The sequence below is a fragment of the Seriola lalandi genome, unplaced genomic scaffold, assembly GCF_002814215.2.
Source record: "Seriola lalandi dorsalis isolate HSWRI2012SDOR001 ecotype SW California unplaced genomic scaffold, Sedor1 jcf7180002053680, whole genome shotgun sequence".
In the NCBI taxonomy this organism is placed as follows: Eukaryota; Metazoa; Chordata; class Actinopteri; order Carangiformes; family Carangidae; genus Seriola; species Seriola lalandi.
In genome coordinates, this window is record NW_019524233.1 from 229,742 (window position 1) to 244,481 (window position 14,740).

Sequence of the window (14,740 nt, forward strand, 5' to 3'; positions counted from 1 at the left end):
TGGGTGGGTGGGTGGCGGTGAGGGGGTGGCACTGTCCGGCAGCTGTTCACAGTGGTCTTAAGTAGCTATTTCACACGGAAACAGTGTCATAGCTTTCTGAATTCCTCCAGCTGGCCAGTCTCCAACTCTGTCTGAAATACATTCCGGCAGAGAGATGTCTATTGCGCTCTCTGCCCTCCATTCGCACTGCTCTGTGAATGCAAATGCCTCCAGACCTGCCACTGAGTCCCCGTCTACTCTCCACCCCTCCGTAGATTTATATCTCAAAAGGAAGCGACAGAAATTCTCTCCCGTCTTGATTAGTGACAGAGGATCCTGATCTTGGAGGAGAAGGATATTATTCCTACAAATTCCATAAGATCCCTGTGTCCCACTGTCTTCTGGTCCGAGTAAACGGTTTAGCAAGAAACACAGAACAGTGAGGAGAGCTACAGAAAAAAAAATATATTCCCGTAGTTAAAAATTATTTTTTCTTCCTTGTCTGTCCCCGTCCTTTTCAGGAACGTGTGTACACATATAGAATTTAATAGCCGTTTAGAGAGCTTGTGTGAAAGTCAAACACTTTTTCCCACAATCCAAGGAAAGATCCATCATTCACATGTGTTTACTTTAGGCAAAAAGCCCCAGTCTCTAAGTCACCGTGTGTGAGTGTGCGTGTCAGACTGGGTGGAAGGAAAAGAATAAAGAAAACACAATGAAAGAGGATACAGAAAGTATGAATACAGGCACAAGTCCAGCAGAAACCTCTTTTCTTAAGTGTGAATTATGACCAATTGTTTGGCTACATTATGTTACGAGAGAGAGAGAGAGAGAGAGAGATGCTCATAAATGGTGTATTCAAAACTTTTTGACTTGACAACACTGTGACAATCAGACCAAGTGATACCACATGAACGTATAACATAAATACACACTTTTCAGGATAACATTGCAAGGTACGAATCTAAATAATTCCTCGCTACTTTCTGTTATGTTTTTTTTTTTTTTTTTTTTTTATTAATCTTGGAAAAAAAAATCTTTAAAACTTGAAAACAGAATGCGCAGGAATATTTTTGCTGTTTCTTTGCTGTGTATTTTCTTGAAAAAGTCTGGAGAGGGAGCTGAACAAACAAAAGCACAGGATCCTGGGAAGAGCAGGGAGGTGTTCCTTTCCTAATTAGAAATTCCATCTTCCTTGAACAGCACTAAACCAAAGAGGAGTTATCTTATCACCTTGAAATACAGTTGTGTGTGTGTGTTGTGTGCATGGGGTCCACTTGTGCCTTTGTCACACCCAGAGAAAAAACATCGGGAGGGTGCCCACTATCTCCTCAAACCTTGGAAGCCAACTGCACTTCAAGCTAAAGTGCTTACCCACAAACCCTGAATGATCATACAATACAAGACATTATACAACTTTGAAGCAGCCAAATCATCAAATTGATCGCTGCGCTGCAATTGGCCCCTGATGTCTGTCTGTAGGGGGTCTCAGCTGCTGATTGGCCGTGACCGGTTTTGTAGAGGGCTTTCTAATCCTCTCCACACTCTCTGTGGGTGCTCTTAGGGCTTTTCCCACATAAATCAGTCTGGCCTGGGTGGTAAAGTCATCACGTCCACTGTGTCCGCACATACTGCCTGTTAGCACCCCTATCACATGGAGCGTGCTAGCTCTGAAAGGCCACAGGGCATGAAAGGAGGGAGCTGGCTGACCACACTGTATATGTGCAGGCTCTTACTGGCAGCTCCGCTTGACTCAGTGCTGTTGTCATGACAGAGACGACAGTGTATGCGAGATGTGACGAGAAATTCTTCAACTTCCCCACAGCTACCATGAGCTTCAATTCTCATGAGAATGGCATGCAAAGTCAAATATGTTAGAGAAATATAATATTATATTGGCCTAAGTGACCCCTGCAGTGTATGGACACACTCCCCTGCTGTGTGAGTGCAAAGCAAGCCAGGGTTACGAAGGATGGGGATAGCATGAGTGTACTCATCCATGGGTGGTCTTCACCTAACAGGCTTCGGTTAGTTTTCATTCTCGACTCTGCAATCGCACAGTATCATTCACATGCATTTTTGTATAAAAGCTGCTCTGTTAGGAATGTGTGTCACAATAGTGCATGTTATCCTAAGGTATCAAATGCTCAATGGGAGGATTTACAGAGTAATTTGTACAGCTGGGTACACAAAAGCAGAAAGGTGCTCCTACAAAGGCAGAATCTACATCAAATGTATACACTACAGTGCCCTGATGGGCCCGCTATTACTTCATATTTTCATCGATTAACGATGAGCAATGCTAACAACTGTTCAAAGACGGGCGGGGGGGGTGGGGTCGCTCTCTGTCCAACAGAGATCAGAGTTATAAATCCTGACCTGTCACATCTTTGTTTGTGTGATTGGAGATTCCCCCTGAGTCCTGCGCGAGAATTCTGTCGCCAGGGCTTCTACTCTCACACTTTCTCTCGAATACAAACAAAACACTGACTTATTTGTGCGTGTGTAGAGAGAGAGGGAGGGAGAGAGAGAGAGAGGGTGAGAGACAGAGGTGATAACAAGACAAAGATGTAATATGATTAAGAATTGATTGAAATAACACATTACAGACTATGGTAGAGAAACCAGAGGCTGTCCCACTGCTGTTGTTCAGACAAGATTTAGATCACCTCTCTCTTACATTTCTCAAACAATCGAGGAGAGGTCATGTTTCCAGAGGGAAGGGCTGGAACAGCCACTTCCACTAATGAGATCAGAGAGAAGGAAGACAAACTGGAATTTTCTCAGTGAGTATTTATTTCCTGGAGTCAAGCCGTGTAGATTGAACTCCTCTTAAACAAAAAGCATTTTAGCTTGTCAGTGAAGAAAATTGGAAGTGTTGGGGGCCTGTCAGCAGCACTCCTTCAACGTCTGATTACACACTGGGTTTGAGAATTCATTAACAGGAAAAACTGAAGAACCAAATATTCAAAATTTCATCAAAGTGAAATTTTAAATTGTTCTATCTTGTCTTTTATACTTTAATTGCTTTTATAAGTGACAATTTTGATGATTATTTTATTTTATTTAAGGAAATCCATGTTAGGATATTTAATACATTCTTCTGTGAACATTCTTATTACTATAATATGTTGATTGATGACAGCCTCTAGTCGTGAAATTTTGTTGCTGTTGCTGTTTTCCATGGAATGATGAAGGCCTCCAGTTTTTCCAGAAGGATGAGGCACATGAGGCATTTGTAGACTTTGAGTGCCTAGATATCAACATACTGTAAATACAACTGTCTGTCCCTGAGCACACTGAGAAATCTCTCCCTGGGACCTCCTCCAACTGGAAGCCAGTCAAAATACTGCCAACACCTGCCAGAGTGAGCTGGGAGTGCGTCTACTACATCCCCGGGGGGTGAGAGACATATTTCACAGCCAGATGAAAGCACAAAAATCAGCTTATTACACCTATTTGTAATATACACAAACTCTATTACACCTTCCTCCTTGTCTCTATCTAGTTTTCACTTGCAGCTGTAGACACAGTGAAAAACACACATGCACATATCATCTTGGACACAAGCCTGCATGAGATTTTAAAGAGGTTTTTTTTCAATCAGTTGCAGTAATATCCAAATGCTAATGAGGAATGCAGGATTAAGTAATCATGTCACTCTGCACAAAAAGCTAAAGCAAGCCATTGAAAACTTTGCACTGCCCAACTTTCATCACACGGTGGATGCCAAATGAAGCAGGTGTCTGTGAGGCCTAACAAGCTCTTTTCACTGACCCCTATAGATGACGTCACACGCACTAACGAACTTCCCTCCAAACCAGCCTGTTACATTCATGGCCCTACCCATGCCTGTAATTTATTCAAGGCCAGGACCAGGAATACTGTGATGAAGAAGGGGAGACGGTGGGGTAGGAGCAGTGTGCTTGAATATTAGTTTGCTACCCTCCCCTGCAGAGAGAAACTGTGTCATAATGCCGGACTCCTTTTATGATTCAAATCAAGGCTATTGTCTCTGTAAGCAACCGGCTCCGCTCTGTGCCGCAGAACAACTGAGGCACTATACACCGGCTGCAGAAAATGAGTCCACTGCCATAGGCTGAGGAGGTGCAGGCTGAGGGAGCAGGACTGCAACTCCGTACATGGGGCCATGGGGATAATAGGAATGCTGTCTGCCTCTCCGCCACCATGTAAACACAATTCACTCCCTTATCTGCAATTCATCAACTGTAAACACACAAACAAACAAGTAAGCTTGCACAGACAAACTCCAGTCTGCTACTGTAATAAAGAAGCTGCTTCTTCATAGTTGCTTACTGTTGTTTTTAGATTCCAAACAAAGATCTGATTTGGATTTAAAATTTAACACTAATTTAAAACCTATTAGTTATGTTGCCTATGCGACTTACAGAGTCTTCCAACCTCCACAGTCATTGTGTTTATATCAAAATAGATCTTCTGTGGTTCCGGATATGCAGAAAAAAATGCTAAATTAACACTTTTCATGAGATACCAGTGGATTTCAGGTTTTTTTCTGAAGCGTTTGCGACAATTCTTGACATTCCCGGCCTTCCTAAGACTGGGTCCATCAGTTCTCTGAGTTTTCCAAAGCAGGCTATGTCGTTTTAGAGCAACATGGCTCTAAGATAACCCACAGAATCATCAACATCTGTTGATTCAGCGTAGGTCCTGGAACGAGAGTCAGCGAGAGATTTGTTTGTGTCTTTCAAATCTGATATGGCAGCTTTTCCATCAGTGTCTCAGCAAAATGCCCATATCTGTTGGTAGATTTGGTGACTGCCTCAACTGTTTGTAACTCTGATCACTGTATGTTACTGCCACCATTCTCTGGGTTTTTAGGGAATGTAATACATCAAAGTTTGCAGTTTTGGTTGTGTGTGTGTGTGTGCGTGTGTGTGTGTGTGTGTGTGTGTGTGAGATGGTGGGAGGGAGGGGTCCCTGAAGGGCCCAATGTTGGGAAGCTCTGCGCAGGGACTATCTAGTGTAGAGGAGAGAGAGAGAGAGTGAGAGAGAGAGAGAGAGAGAGAGAGAGAGAGAGAGAGAGAGAGAGTGAGAGAGACACACAGGGAGAGACACACAGAGGAGGCGGGGACTCCAGACGCTGGGACAGATCGGGAAGGAAAAAGTTTTTCAGAAGTTTCAGGAGGTAAACCGAGAATCACAGCAGCCGTGGGCGAGCTGCGGAGGATAATACGGGACTGGGATCTATAACGCTACGCTTTCCGGCTGATTTTATGAAAAACTCCCCATCGATTTTGGAGCCTTTATTTTTTTGTGAACTAAACAAAGGATGTATTTTTACTAAAAGCCCAACTTGAAACGCTGGAAACTTTTCCACCGAAATGGAAGGAAATATTCCATGGATTATTTTGTCACTTTTATTTTGTATGCATATTTGTGAAGGTAAGTCTGTTTGAAACAATTAACACTTGCAGCATAAGAGTGGGATATATCCACAGGTTGACTGAACATGTCTGGACAGCACATCCACAGTCCGGGTCCAAATAAAATTGGTGCTATCATTAACTATCTGGTCTATGATTTGTGCCAAATTGATTTTGACCTTAACTTCTTATTTTCTTCTTTTATTTTGTAGTTTGAGTTACAAGTATCAGCTGATAATCCAGATCTACAGTTTTCATTCAGTTCTTTGGAATAATTAATCAACAGATAATGCTTACAGAAGACGTTTACACCCAATCACGTGTCAAAATATCACACACGCACACACAGCTGTTTTTTGTGAATAGGTCAGGCATTATTGAATGGAGGAAGCAGATATTTTTTCAAAATTACATCTGACCTTTCTGAAGTAGAGGTGGTTTTTCCCTCTGTGGGAAAAGTCTGGTGACACTATGAGCGCTGCTGCTCCACAGAGTTAACAAAACCCGAAGCGCAAAAAAAAAAAAGAGTAGCTCCTGCAACATCAGCTGCACTGGAAAAGTTTGGCTGAGTGGCGCGGACATGTGCAAGGATGTTTAATAAGTTTCCAAAAACTGTTTTTATTGTAGCCTACGAAGGGGTGATGAGCCGAAGACCCCCAGCCACCACCCCCCCACCACCACCACTCTCGTTCTTTCTGAACAAAGGCCTTTTAAGCAGCTGAATATTTTTTTCCCTCGAAGCTGTGGAGCAGTGGCCGCCAGATAAATGAATGTCTCTGAGATAAACTTGTTTCCAAGCAGAAACAGTCTCAGTGTCCACATGTCAGACTGTATCTCGATCGAGGAAAGTCGAAGCTTTATCTGCTTTTGACAAAGTAAACAAGAACCATGCGGGTGTGTCTGCAAGATGCCACAAGTGGCAAAGGCCTGCTATCTAGAGGGATATGCCGAGGAGCCCATTATATCAATTTCTGATATTTAACAGAACGTTTATCAAGTTCTCCCATACCTTGACTATTCCAATGGGGCATTATTTGTAGTTTTGTTGTGATTTATTACCTTAAGGGTTATATGTGCATCAAAAGATTTGTCAATTGTGTGGTTTTCTAACTGATTTCTCCAATTTCCACAGGGTACCGTTGCGTGGATAAATACAGATCTTGTGAAAATGGAGGGACATGCTTAGATTCACCCACTCGATGCATGTAAGTGGAACATAATGTAAAGATGTACCAGGATAAGACTTGTGGGCTGAAGTCTCCTTTCAGTAACAAAGCCTCCAAGTTTTCTCCTGCCTCCACTTCATAAACTCAGCTTTGAAAGGCATTCAAGCCTAAAGTGCAGGCCTTGTGTGTAAATTGATTTACACAGGTTGTTATTTGTTCTTTAAAGGTGTCGGGGGAAAGATTGCTTTCCAGTCTGATACTCTGTCTCAAACAATGTGAACATCCCATCTTTATATCCCAGTAATTTACAACATTCACATTAAACTGGTGAAAGATAGGACAAATTGATTAGGCCTACGCAGATGAGCGTCAGCAAGCTCCAACATGTTTGGCTGCCATACTCATCTCTTGCACCTGTTAGGGAGCTTTGTCAAACATAAATCACAGCATTATGCCACACATAGCATGAGTAAAGCTTTCCTTCTGTGTTTTGTCAGTTTTTATTTCAATGTTATTTTCAATGTGGGGTATTTTCCCCGCGATTTGAGTTTATTTCAATGGTTTAAAAAACTTTTTTTTTTCTTTTTTCTTTTTTTTTGATGAATTGTCTTTGTTTCCCGCCTGCCTTGGGCATTTTTGTGTTCTCACATCTTTTGGCAGTGATAAGGCTTTTGTTTTTCAAATTTGCAAGGGGGGGGAAGGTGGCGGGTGTGTGGGGTGTGGGAACCTATTACAATAGTCAAATCAAATAGCCTTCAGTGTTAGTTTAGGAAACATGCCTGAGTGTTTCAGATTGAGGAGATACAGTCATTTGTAGAACAGCCAGAAGCCAGCTGCTTCCCTGCAAAACAGTAAAATTTATTTTTATTGGAGTGGGCTGGTAGTTTGCCCATACTGCAGGGGTCAACGTGGAGCCATTGCCATGAATGCACTTTTCACAAGCAAATAATAAGACAACTATATACGCATTTATGCCAGTAGTGGCTATTATACACTAGCCAATGTGTAACTAGGCTGCATGTGGAACAAGTAACCACTACCCACATTTTTTCAATCATTAGCTGAGGCCAAAATGGGTGAGTGTCACTAAGTGAGTGAATGTATAATTTCATGCAGCCAGATCCTTTTTTATTTCAGCATATCTGACATCATTTTTCACCATGCAGATCACAGATATCACATTCTGTCATCTATTGAAAATTAACTCAATAATCTCAATGTTTATCTTAGAGAGAATCTCTAGGCTTACTGTCGTCACATCACAAGGACTGTTTCTTTTTTTTTTTGGAAGAGGTTATTCATTCATTCATCTTTTGTGTTCCTCCCGTCCTTTGTGCTGTGTACATGTATGTGTTAGGTGTAAGAGTTGGGGCATTTGTAATCACTATGCTGGTTCAGTGCCAAGAAAAAAGAATTAAGCGCAAAGGGAGAGGTTTTCTAATGGAAGGGGACAAATGTCATACCACACAGTGTAGAGAGAGACCCATAGCAGGGGCAGAGCAATGGAGCGAAGCGTGGCCACATGAGAGTGGTCAGACCAGTCCTAGACAGAGGTGAGTGGTGGAGCCACCCCACCCCTTCCCCAGGGAGCCTACAGAAACAGGAGATCCAAAACAGCAGAAAAGATCCTTTCTTTCACTAGATACCTGGCTGTAACCTGGCACCTTCTAAACAGGGTGCAGAGAGGGAGAGAATAAAGGCCACAGCAAAATGAGGCCGATACGGACTAGAAAGACGGAAACAAATCCACATACATACATGTTTTGGCATTTGACAGGAAGTAAGAGAACCAGTAGAAAACAACCTTGAGAGAAATCACAGAGCTTCCACAGAACCACAGACATTGTTCTGCGAAGAGAATGGTCATCTTGTCCCGCTTATTGTTCAGCCACTGTGTTATTTAAATTTTCTTATGGCAAGTAGCTTCTGAAGTGACAGTAATACTGTGTAGTAGATGCCATTGTTATTGTCCCAGATACCAATTCGTCTCCTGTCTTGTTGGCAAACACAACTACGACACAACACCATATAGCTTTAACATGCAAGAAAAAGTTCTCAATTCTTCTCTATCTTGCTAGTTTCTGTGAGTCTGCAGCTGTGCTGGCTTCCTCCTTAGGTGACTTAGTAAAGGTCGCAGTCTAGGGTTGCTGATAGGGGATTACAGTAGTAATCCTCAGGAAACAAACTTTCTGATACCCATTTCATCTCTTTCAGTGACACAGTAAAAGTCGGTCTGAAAAGGTTGACTATTCCAGCCAGGCTCCATGATGTTGCCTGCAACTGCTGGTTTCATCCTGTTCTGTTCTCACTGCCAGTCTCCACTGCATCGTCATGCAAAGTGAAACATAAGTGCAACTGCAGTTGTAACCAGGGGTCAGATATGTGTTGAGCTCAGAAACCATCTCATACAAGTGTTGGGAAATGGTATAATTAATTTAAAATGAGTTTGATGAAGATAATTCCCAATGACAGAGAGGCACTGAAACAAGCTTCTCTGTCTGAGTCTTCTCTCTCTTGAATCTTTGTGTGCCCTGGTGGGAGTGTGGCTTTTACCAAACCGGGCTTTGTTTGATGCATGCAGATAAGTTACAACATGGAGGCGAGAACTTGTAGTTCTGCATGTCTGCTTCAGAGATAAAGTTGCTCAGTTGCGGCCAATCTTCAATTCAGCATTTACTGGTTATTCTGATGATAAACATTTTACAAGCAGGTTCTAAATATCACTACTGAACATCACATAGTTTCAACATACACAAACTCATCTTGTCATGTGGGGTTTCGTGTACATTTTCTGTTCTACTTGATACACAATGAATACTCATCCTATGATCTTACTGTGGCCCAGAGTTTTGAACTTGACAGTGAAGAGTTGATATTGTCACAGAGAGTGGGGCCTTCTAGGTGAGCAGTCAGGAAGTCCTGTTGAAGTGCCTTTGGCCCCCAAGCTCTGCCCCGCGAGCAGAATGTGCTGCCTAGAGAGGGCCACAGCGGCACGGCCAGAGGAGAGATAATTAGGCAGATTGAGAGGGTGTCATTCAGAGAGGATCCAGCTGGAGGGATCTGACTGGGGGTAGGGAATGGGTAGAGGGAGGCTGGGTAGGAAGCGGAGGGGGTGGGGGGGTGGTCTGCATAGAGGACAGCTGGTGGATGTTGTGATGGTAATCCAGTGAAGTCAGATCTTGACAAAGGGGAAGCATAGGGCCAGGTGCTGCCATTGAGCAGTCAGCCGCCCCCATACTGTGAGAGACAAGCTCGTGGAGGAATGAAGCCGGTAGCTCGCAGCCCCTCCAGCACATGTTGCTTCTCTCACAGTGCAGCAGCAACCAGGTCCGCTCTTTCGCTCTCTGCATGTTGTCCCAGCTCCGGCAGCTCATCCTCCGCCTCTGTCTCTCAACACAGTGGCAGATCACAGATTATGAACAACTCTTTCCTCCCAGATCCTCTGAGATGAATGGAGATAAATGTGGGGATTCTCCGCTGTGTGAGGCCCATGGATGGACACAGTGGTCCTCTTTATGTTATGAATGCTTTGCCCTCTGCTTCAGGAGCAGAGTTTCCATATAAATTGTGAGTGTTTTGTTCTGACCCTGCAGCAACTCCCAGCCTCTTAGAACATGATGAAAGAGGACATCTTTGACTTTGATAGGGAGCAGACTGTCGGGACAGTGCAGAGTGATGTTTCACTAGTGAATAGTTTTCATCTGCCCACTTTATTTCACTTTTGAAAAATAGCAAGAACTGTATATGTGTTTCAGTTGAAAGGACGCATACTGTTTCTCCTTTTTTTTTCAATAAGAAAGAATCACATTTTCTCAGGAGAAATCACAACCTTTCCAAATAGGAAATGTGGCATCTACATGTGACTTAACTGTTTTATCAAAAACAGATGAAAAAATACATTTTTGGGGAACACATCTCACTAAGAGGTGGAAATATACAAACATGCCAAGGCACATACAGACAGATTATATTGTTAGTTTTGTTCAGAGCACCTCAGGGCTAGTGTTTTCTTTGGCATCTTTATGGTGGATTAGAAAGGAATGCTTAGTAAAGATTCCTCCTGTCTCTCTGGGTCTTTCAGGTTATTGTCCATACCTCACATCCATTCACCCTGGTAGCCCCTTCAGGAATGCCTTTAACAATACTGTCAGCCTAGTCTCATTGAAAATGGGATGTTTAGAATGACTTGTTTGATTTGCAATTAGTTACTCTGCAATTTTGTGTGGCAGTATATAGCCCATATCACTCATGTTGTCCTGACGGACAGATGGAGCCATTGTCATGTCATTATCCAGGGAAACTGACGCATTGCAGACCCAGTATAGACTTAATAGGATGACAGTGGTCATATCCAGGAGAAGATATTACGCCATCATAGGAAGGAGGACTTGGGTTTGTTGTCCCTTCTTCTCTTTAGGTCATGACTGGAGACTGGGAGCTGTGGTTCCCAGGCCCCATCACAGGAAGTGGTGCCTTCTGACCTCCCTGCTACGCACATCCTGTCTTATCAGAGAAGCTTAAAGAGCTTACTCAGCGCACCGGGGTGTCCTTGCCACTCAACTCACTCATCTTTTGCTTCATTTTGTTTCATCCTCCCTTACCGCCACATGGCTATATTGTGCTAAAATTGCTTCATCCTTTATTACTTGGAACTTATATCCAAGTATGTGGAAATGAGAAATTGTGGGCTCGCTCGCACGTCACATCAGAAAACTAACCCTGTGTGGTAATAAATGTCAGTTTTGCCATTATTGTGAGTTGGCACAGGAAGCTCCAGTTGGGTTTTGTGATTATTATTCTTTCTGGAGCCGATGTATGTCTGAACCACATACTTACGTAGGGATAAGCCTGCCTCTGAAGTCTCATCCCCTGGCTGTTTGTTCTTATCCGGGAGACGATGACTTCTGAAGAGACATTCAGGCAGGCCTGATTGGAATAACTGAGGTCCGCCAGTGAAATTTCCCTTGTCTCTCCCTCCCTTTCAGAAGAGGAAGGGATGGGTCCATCATTAAATGATTCAGGAAAAGGCATTCACTTTTCCATCAAGCACACTTTCCACAGACATCTTGATTTTACCAGGCAGCATTTTGCCAGTGTTTACCTTTTCCTCATTTAAGATTTATCTGAGGTTTTGGGACTTAAATACTTTGTCACATGGGAAAAAAACCAAGATTTCTACATTAGTGTATGTATTAGTTTTAGTTTTATAAAATGTGATGTCAATTAGATATGACTGGCCAACACCTTTTTTTTTTTTTTTTTTTTTTTAAACATCTCTAATACTTCTTTGGGTGACAGCACTTGACATGATAGACACTCTCTGGTGTTCTCCTTTGCTCATCACTAAAAGCTTTAGCCAGTTCCCCATAAACAAATCTCATTCTTTCAAGATTATAAGCATGTGACGGTTTGTGCTGGTCTCAGTCAATCTGTGCAACAGTTTCTGTTAACATTATTAAACTGGAGTGTGGTTTATCAGATGTTGTTGTCGTGCTATTGAATGCACATTCATTGTGCAGCAAATGTTTGCTGTGAAATGAATAGCAATACAGGCCATTAGAACAGCTGAGATATCTTTCTTCACATAATCTTTTTCTCTGAAGGTTAACTTGAGAGAAAACATTGGACAAGGCATTGAAGTTGATCTTTCATCCTAGGTTCGGGATAGGGTCTTTTAAATTTCAATTTCAAAGTTGTACAGAAATCTGGTTCAGTTTAGGTGGTTGGGTGGGGTTTTTGTGGTTGACTTCAGTGTAGAATGCTTTGAAAGACCTCGACCCTGGGATTCATGCAATGTGGTTATGGGCAAATGCACTGCTATTTGAAAAATGTCAGGGAGGATTCTTCCAAAAATCTGTTGACACTTGAGGCAAATTAGCTCAGATAGTGCATGAACTACAAGTGTAAAAATGGCAAGCTTTTTCATAGCAGCAACAAGGGTACATTTTTATTGTCTTCATTCAGCAGGTCTGTGCAGAGTTTAGGGGATGTCCAATCCATTGTTGATCCTTGTACGTGTAGATCTGAGTGATAAGGGGCTATCAGAGGTGAGAAGGATGCACTGACAGCCTTCCAAGCCTTTTAGGCCGATTCATCACTGCTTTTCCTCAAGAGAAAGTTAAATGTCCTTGTTTTCACATGTTTAATATTCATGCTCGGGGGGGTGCTCTGGAAACCTCCTCCTGGAGACTTCAATACCTCCATTGTGTGTCTAAACACAATTATTGAAACAAACTTTGCACATTAAACTGTGAAACACGCATCCTTTTAGACATGATCATTGTTAATTACCAGACTGAATGGGCCCCGCGCAGTGCTCATTGCTACCTGCATATGTAGGGGATCAGTCCTCTAAAGTGCTCCAACTGTCCTTACGAAACCCTGTCCCTCATCACCCCCTTTCTCTCACTCGGTCTCTCTCTCACCATGGGTTACTGTTGCCAGGCTACAGCCCAGGCCTGTTGGTCCGTGTAAACCCAGGCCTGAAAGACTAGCTGTTTGGGTCACTGCCCCCCCCCCCCCCCCCCCCCCAACACTTTTATACAAAGGAGTTCTGACTACTTTAGCTCTTTTATTTGGGCCACAAAACACTCCCCAACCCCCAATCTGGCTCTTTGCTGAGAAAGGGAGAGCCAAGCTGAGGAGAGCAGAGCAGAAGAGGCTGTTGGAGGGGGGTGGGGGGGTGGCGATGGGCTCCTGTTGGCAGTGTGGTGTCAGTATGGACTCTCATAAAGGAGTAGAACTGATTCTTGCTTGCTTGTGGAAGGAGGGGGTGAGGAAAAGAGGGATGTGTTGAGAGAAAGAGTCACTGTTGAAAGAGTTTTCCCAAAGATTCCAATATTTCTTTTTAGCGACTTTAGGTTTGAAAGAATTTGTAAAACTTTAGCTCTTCCCCATGCAATACAGAAGTTAAAATTGTGCCCCAAGTCAAAAGATTATAGTTCGCGCTTCTTCTCTATTTGTCTCAGGAAATGCCCTCTGAGATAGGAAGACTCCTTTATACTTGTTGCTTTGTGGAGCATGACTGTGTGTATGAACCATGTCAGAGATTACAGACTCTTGGTTCACAGGTGAGCCACTCTCTGACCTCTGGCAGAGTAGCAGCTATTGTATGGGAGAGGATGAGCTCAGGTTACCCTGCTTCAGTGACCCAGAAAGCAGGAAAACTGGCATTGTCTTACACTTGCATAGGTGACAGGACTTACTTACATACCTAAATCAAATGGTTTTAGTCAGAAGATCCTGATACTTGATGCAGCTCTTACAGCGCACTGCTGGAATGGCATTTTTCGAATGAAAAAAAATTCTATTTGCTCTTTAAACTCTTCTTCATTAAATGTTTGACACATCTGCCATCTTTTTCCTCCTTCTTTTATCTTCTTTTATAATTTCCTCAATGGATCTTCTCCTTTATGGGTTCACAATACTCCCCCTCCCCAGACGCTGAGACTGGTTGTAAGTTTCTTTTCTTTGTGTTCGGGCGTGCAGTGATTGTTGCATGTGTTTACCTTGTTGCAGTGGTGATTTTCCTTAACAGTCTTGAAGGTGTGTTACGAGGAACTGTTAATGCATGTGTTTGTGCAGGATGACTACATCTCCTGAGTGGTGTGAAATAGCCCGTGTGTGTGTGTGTGTGTGTGCGTGTTGGTTGCTGGACTAGTCCCCTGAGCAACACAGCACAGTTGTTTTGGCTTAAAGTCTGGCAGGAGAGGTAAATGCCGGACACCCAGAGGTACACTGACAGATGCGGACAGATGCATGCTGCCGGGGCAGCAGCTGGCAAAAACCCTCATATGTGTTGACACGGAGAGATTACCCACTCTGGCCATCCCTCCGCTGCACTCAAAGACCTCCTCCTCATCTGCTGCACTCTCTTCCTCAAAGGTCAGAAGTCGACGCTCACTAAATATGACTCATTGGCCCATTGCACAACAGCAGCCTGCACCTGCCTTGTACATCCGCCACAAATAAGGTTGGGCCCAGGCGATGGCACAGATCCTGCCCCGCTGTTCCCAGAGGCAGTGGAATCCACAAGGTTGTAAAGAGCCTGATAAGGAGAGTTGCACCAGGACAAAGCTGCATGTCTCTCACAGTCTCGGCACTGATAGCACTCTGATTTGTGTGTTATGGGAGTAGCATGTTGGCAATGAGTCAGGTCTAGACAAAAGAATGTGTGTTTTGGCTTCTCAG

At 43.3% G+C, this 14,740-nt stretch overlaps 1 protein-coding gene across 1 annotated transcript in view; it reads left to right on the forward strand.

Moving 5' to 3' along the window:
- Window positions 1–5,132: 5,132 nt before the first annotated feature.
- Window positions 5,133–14,740, forward strand: part of notch3 (notch receptor 3) — a 30,297-nt gene continuing 20,689 nt past the window's right edge. Inside the window, exons 1-2 of the mRNA XM_023401416.2 lie at window positions 5,133–5,403; window positions 6,517–6,589. Of these exons, the coding sequence (XP_023257184.1) occupies window positions 5,343–5,403; window positions 6,517–6,589 (134 nt within the window). The 5' untranslated portion in view covers window positions 5,133–5,342. The remainder of the gene's footprint in view (window positions 5,404–6,516; window positions 6,590–14,740) is intronic.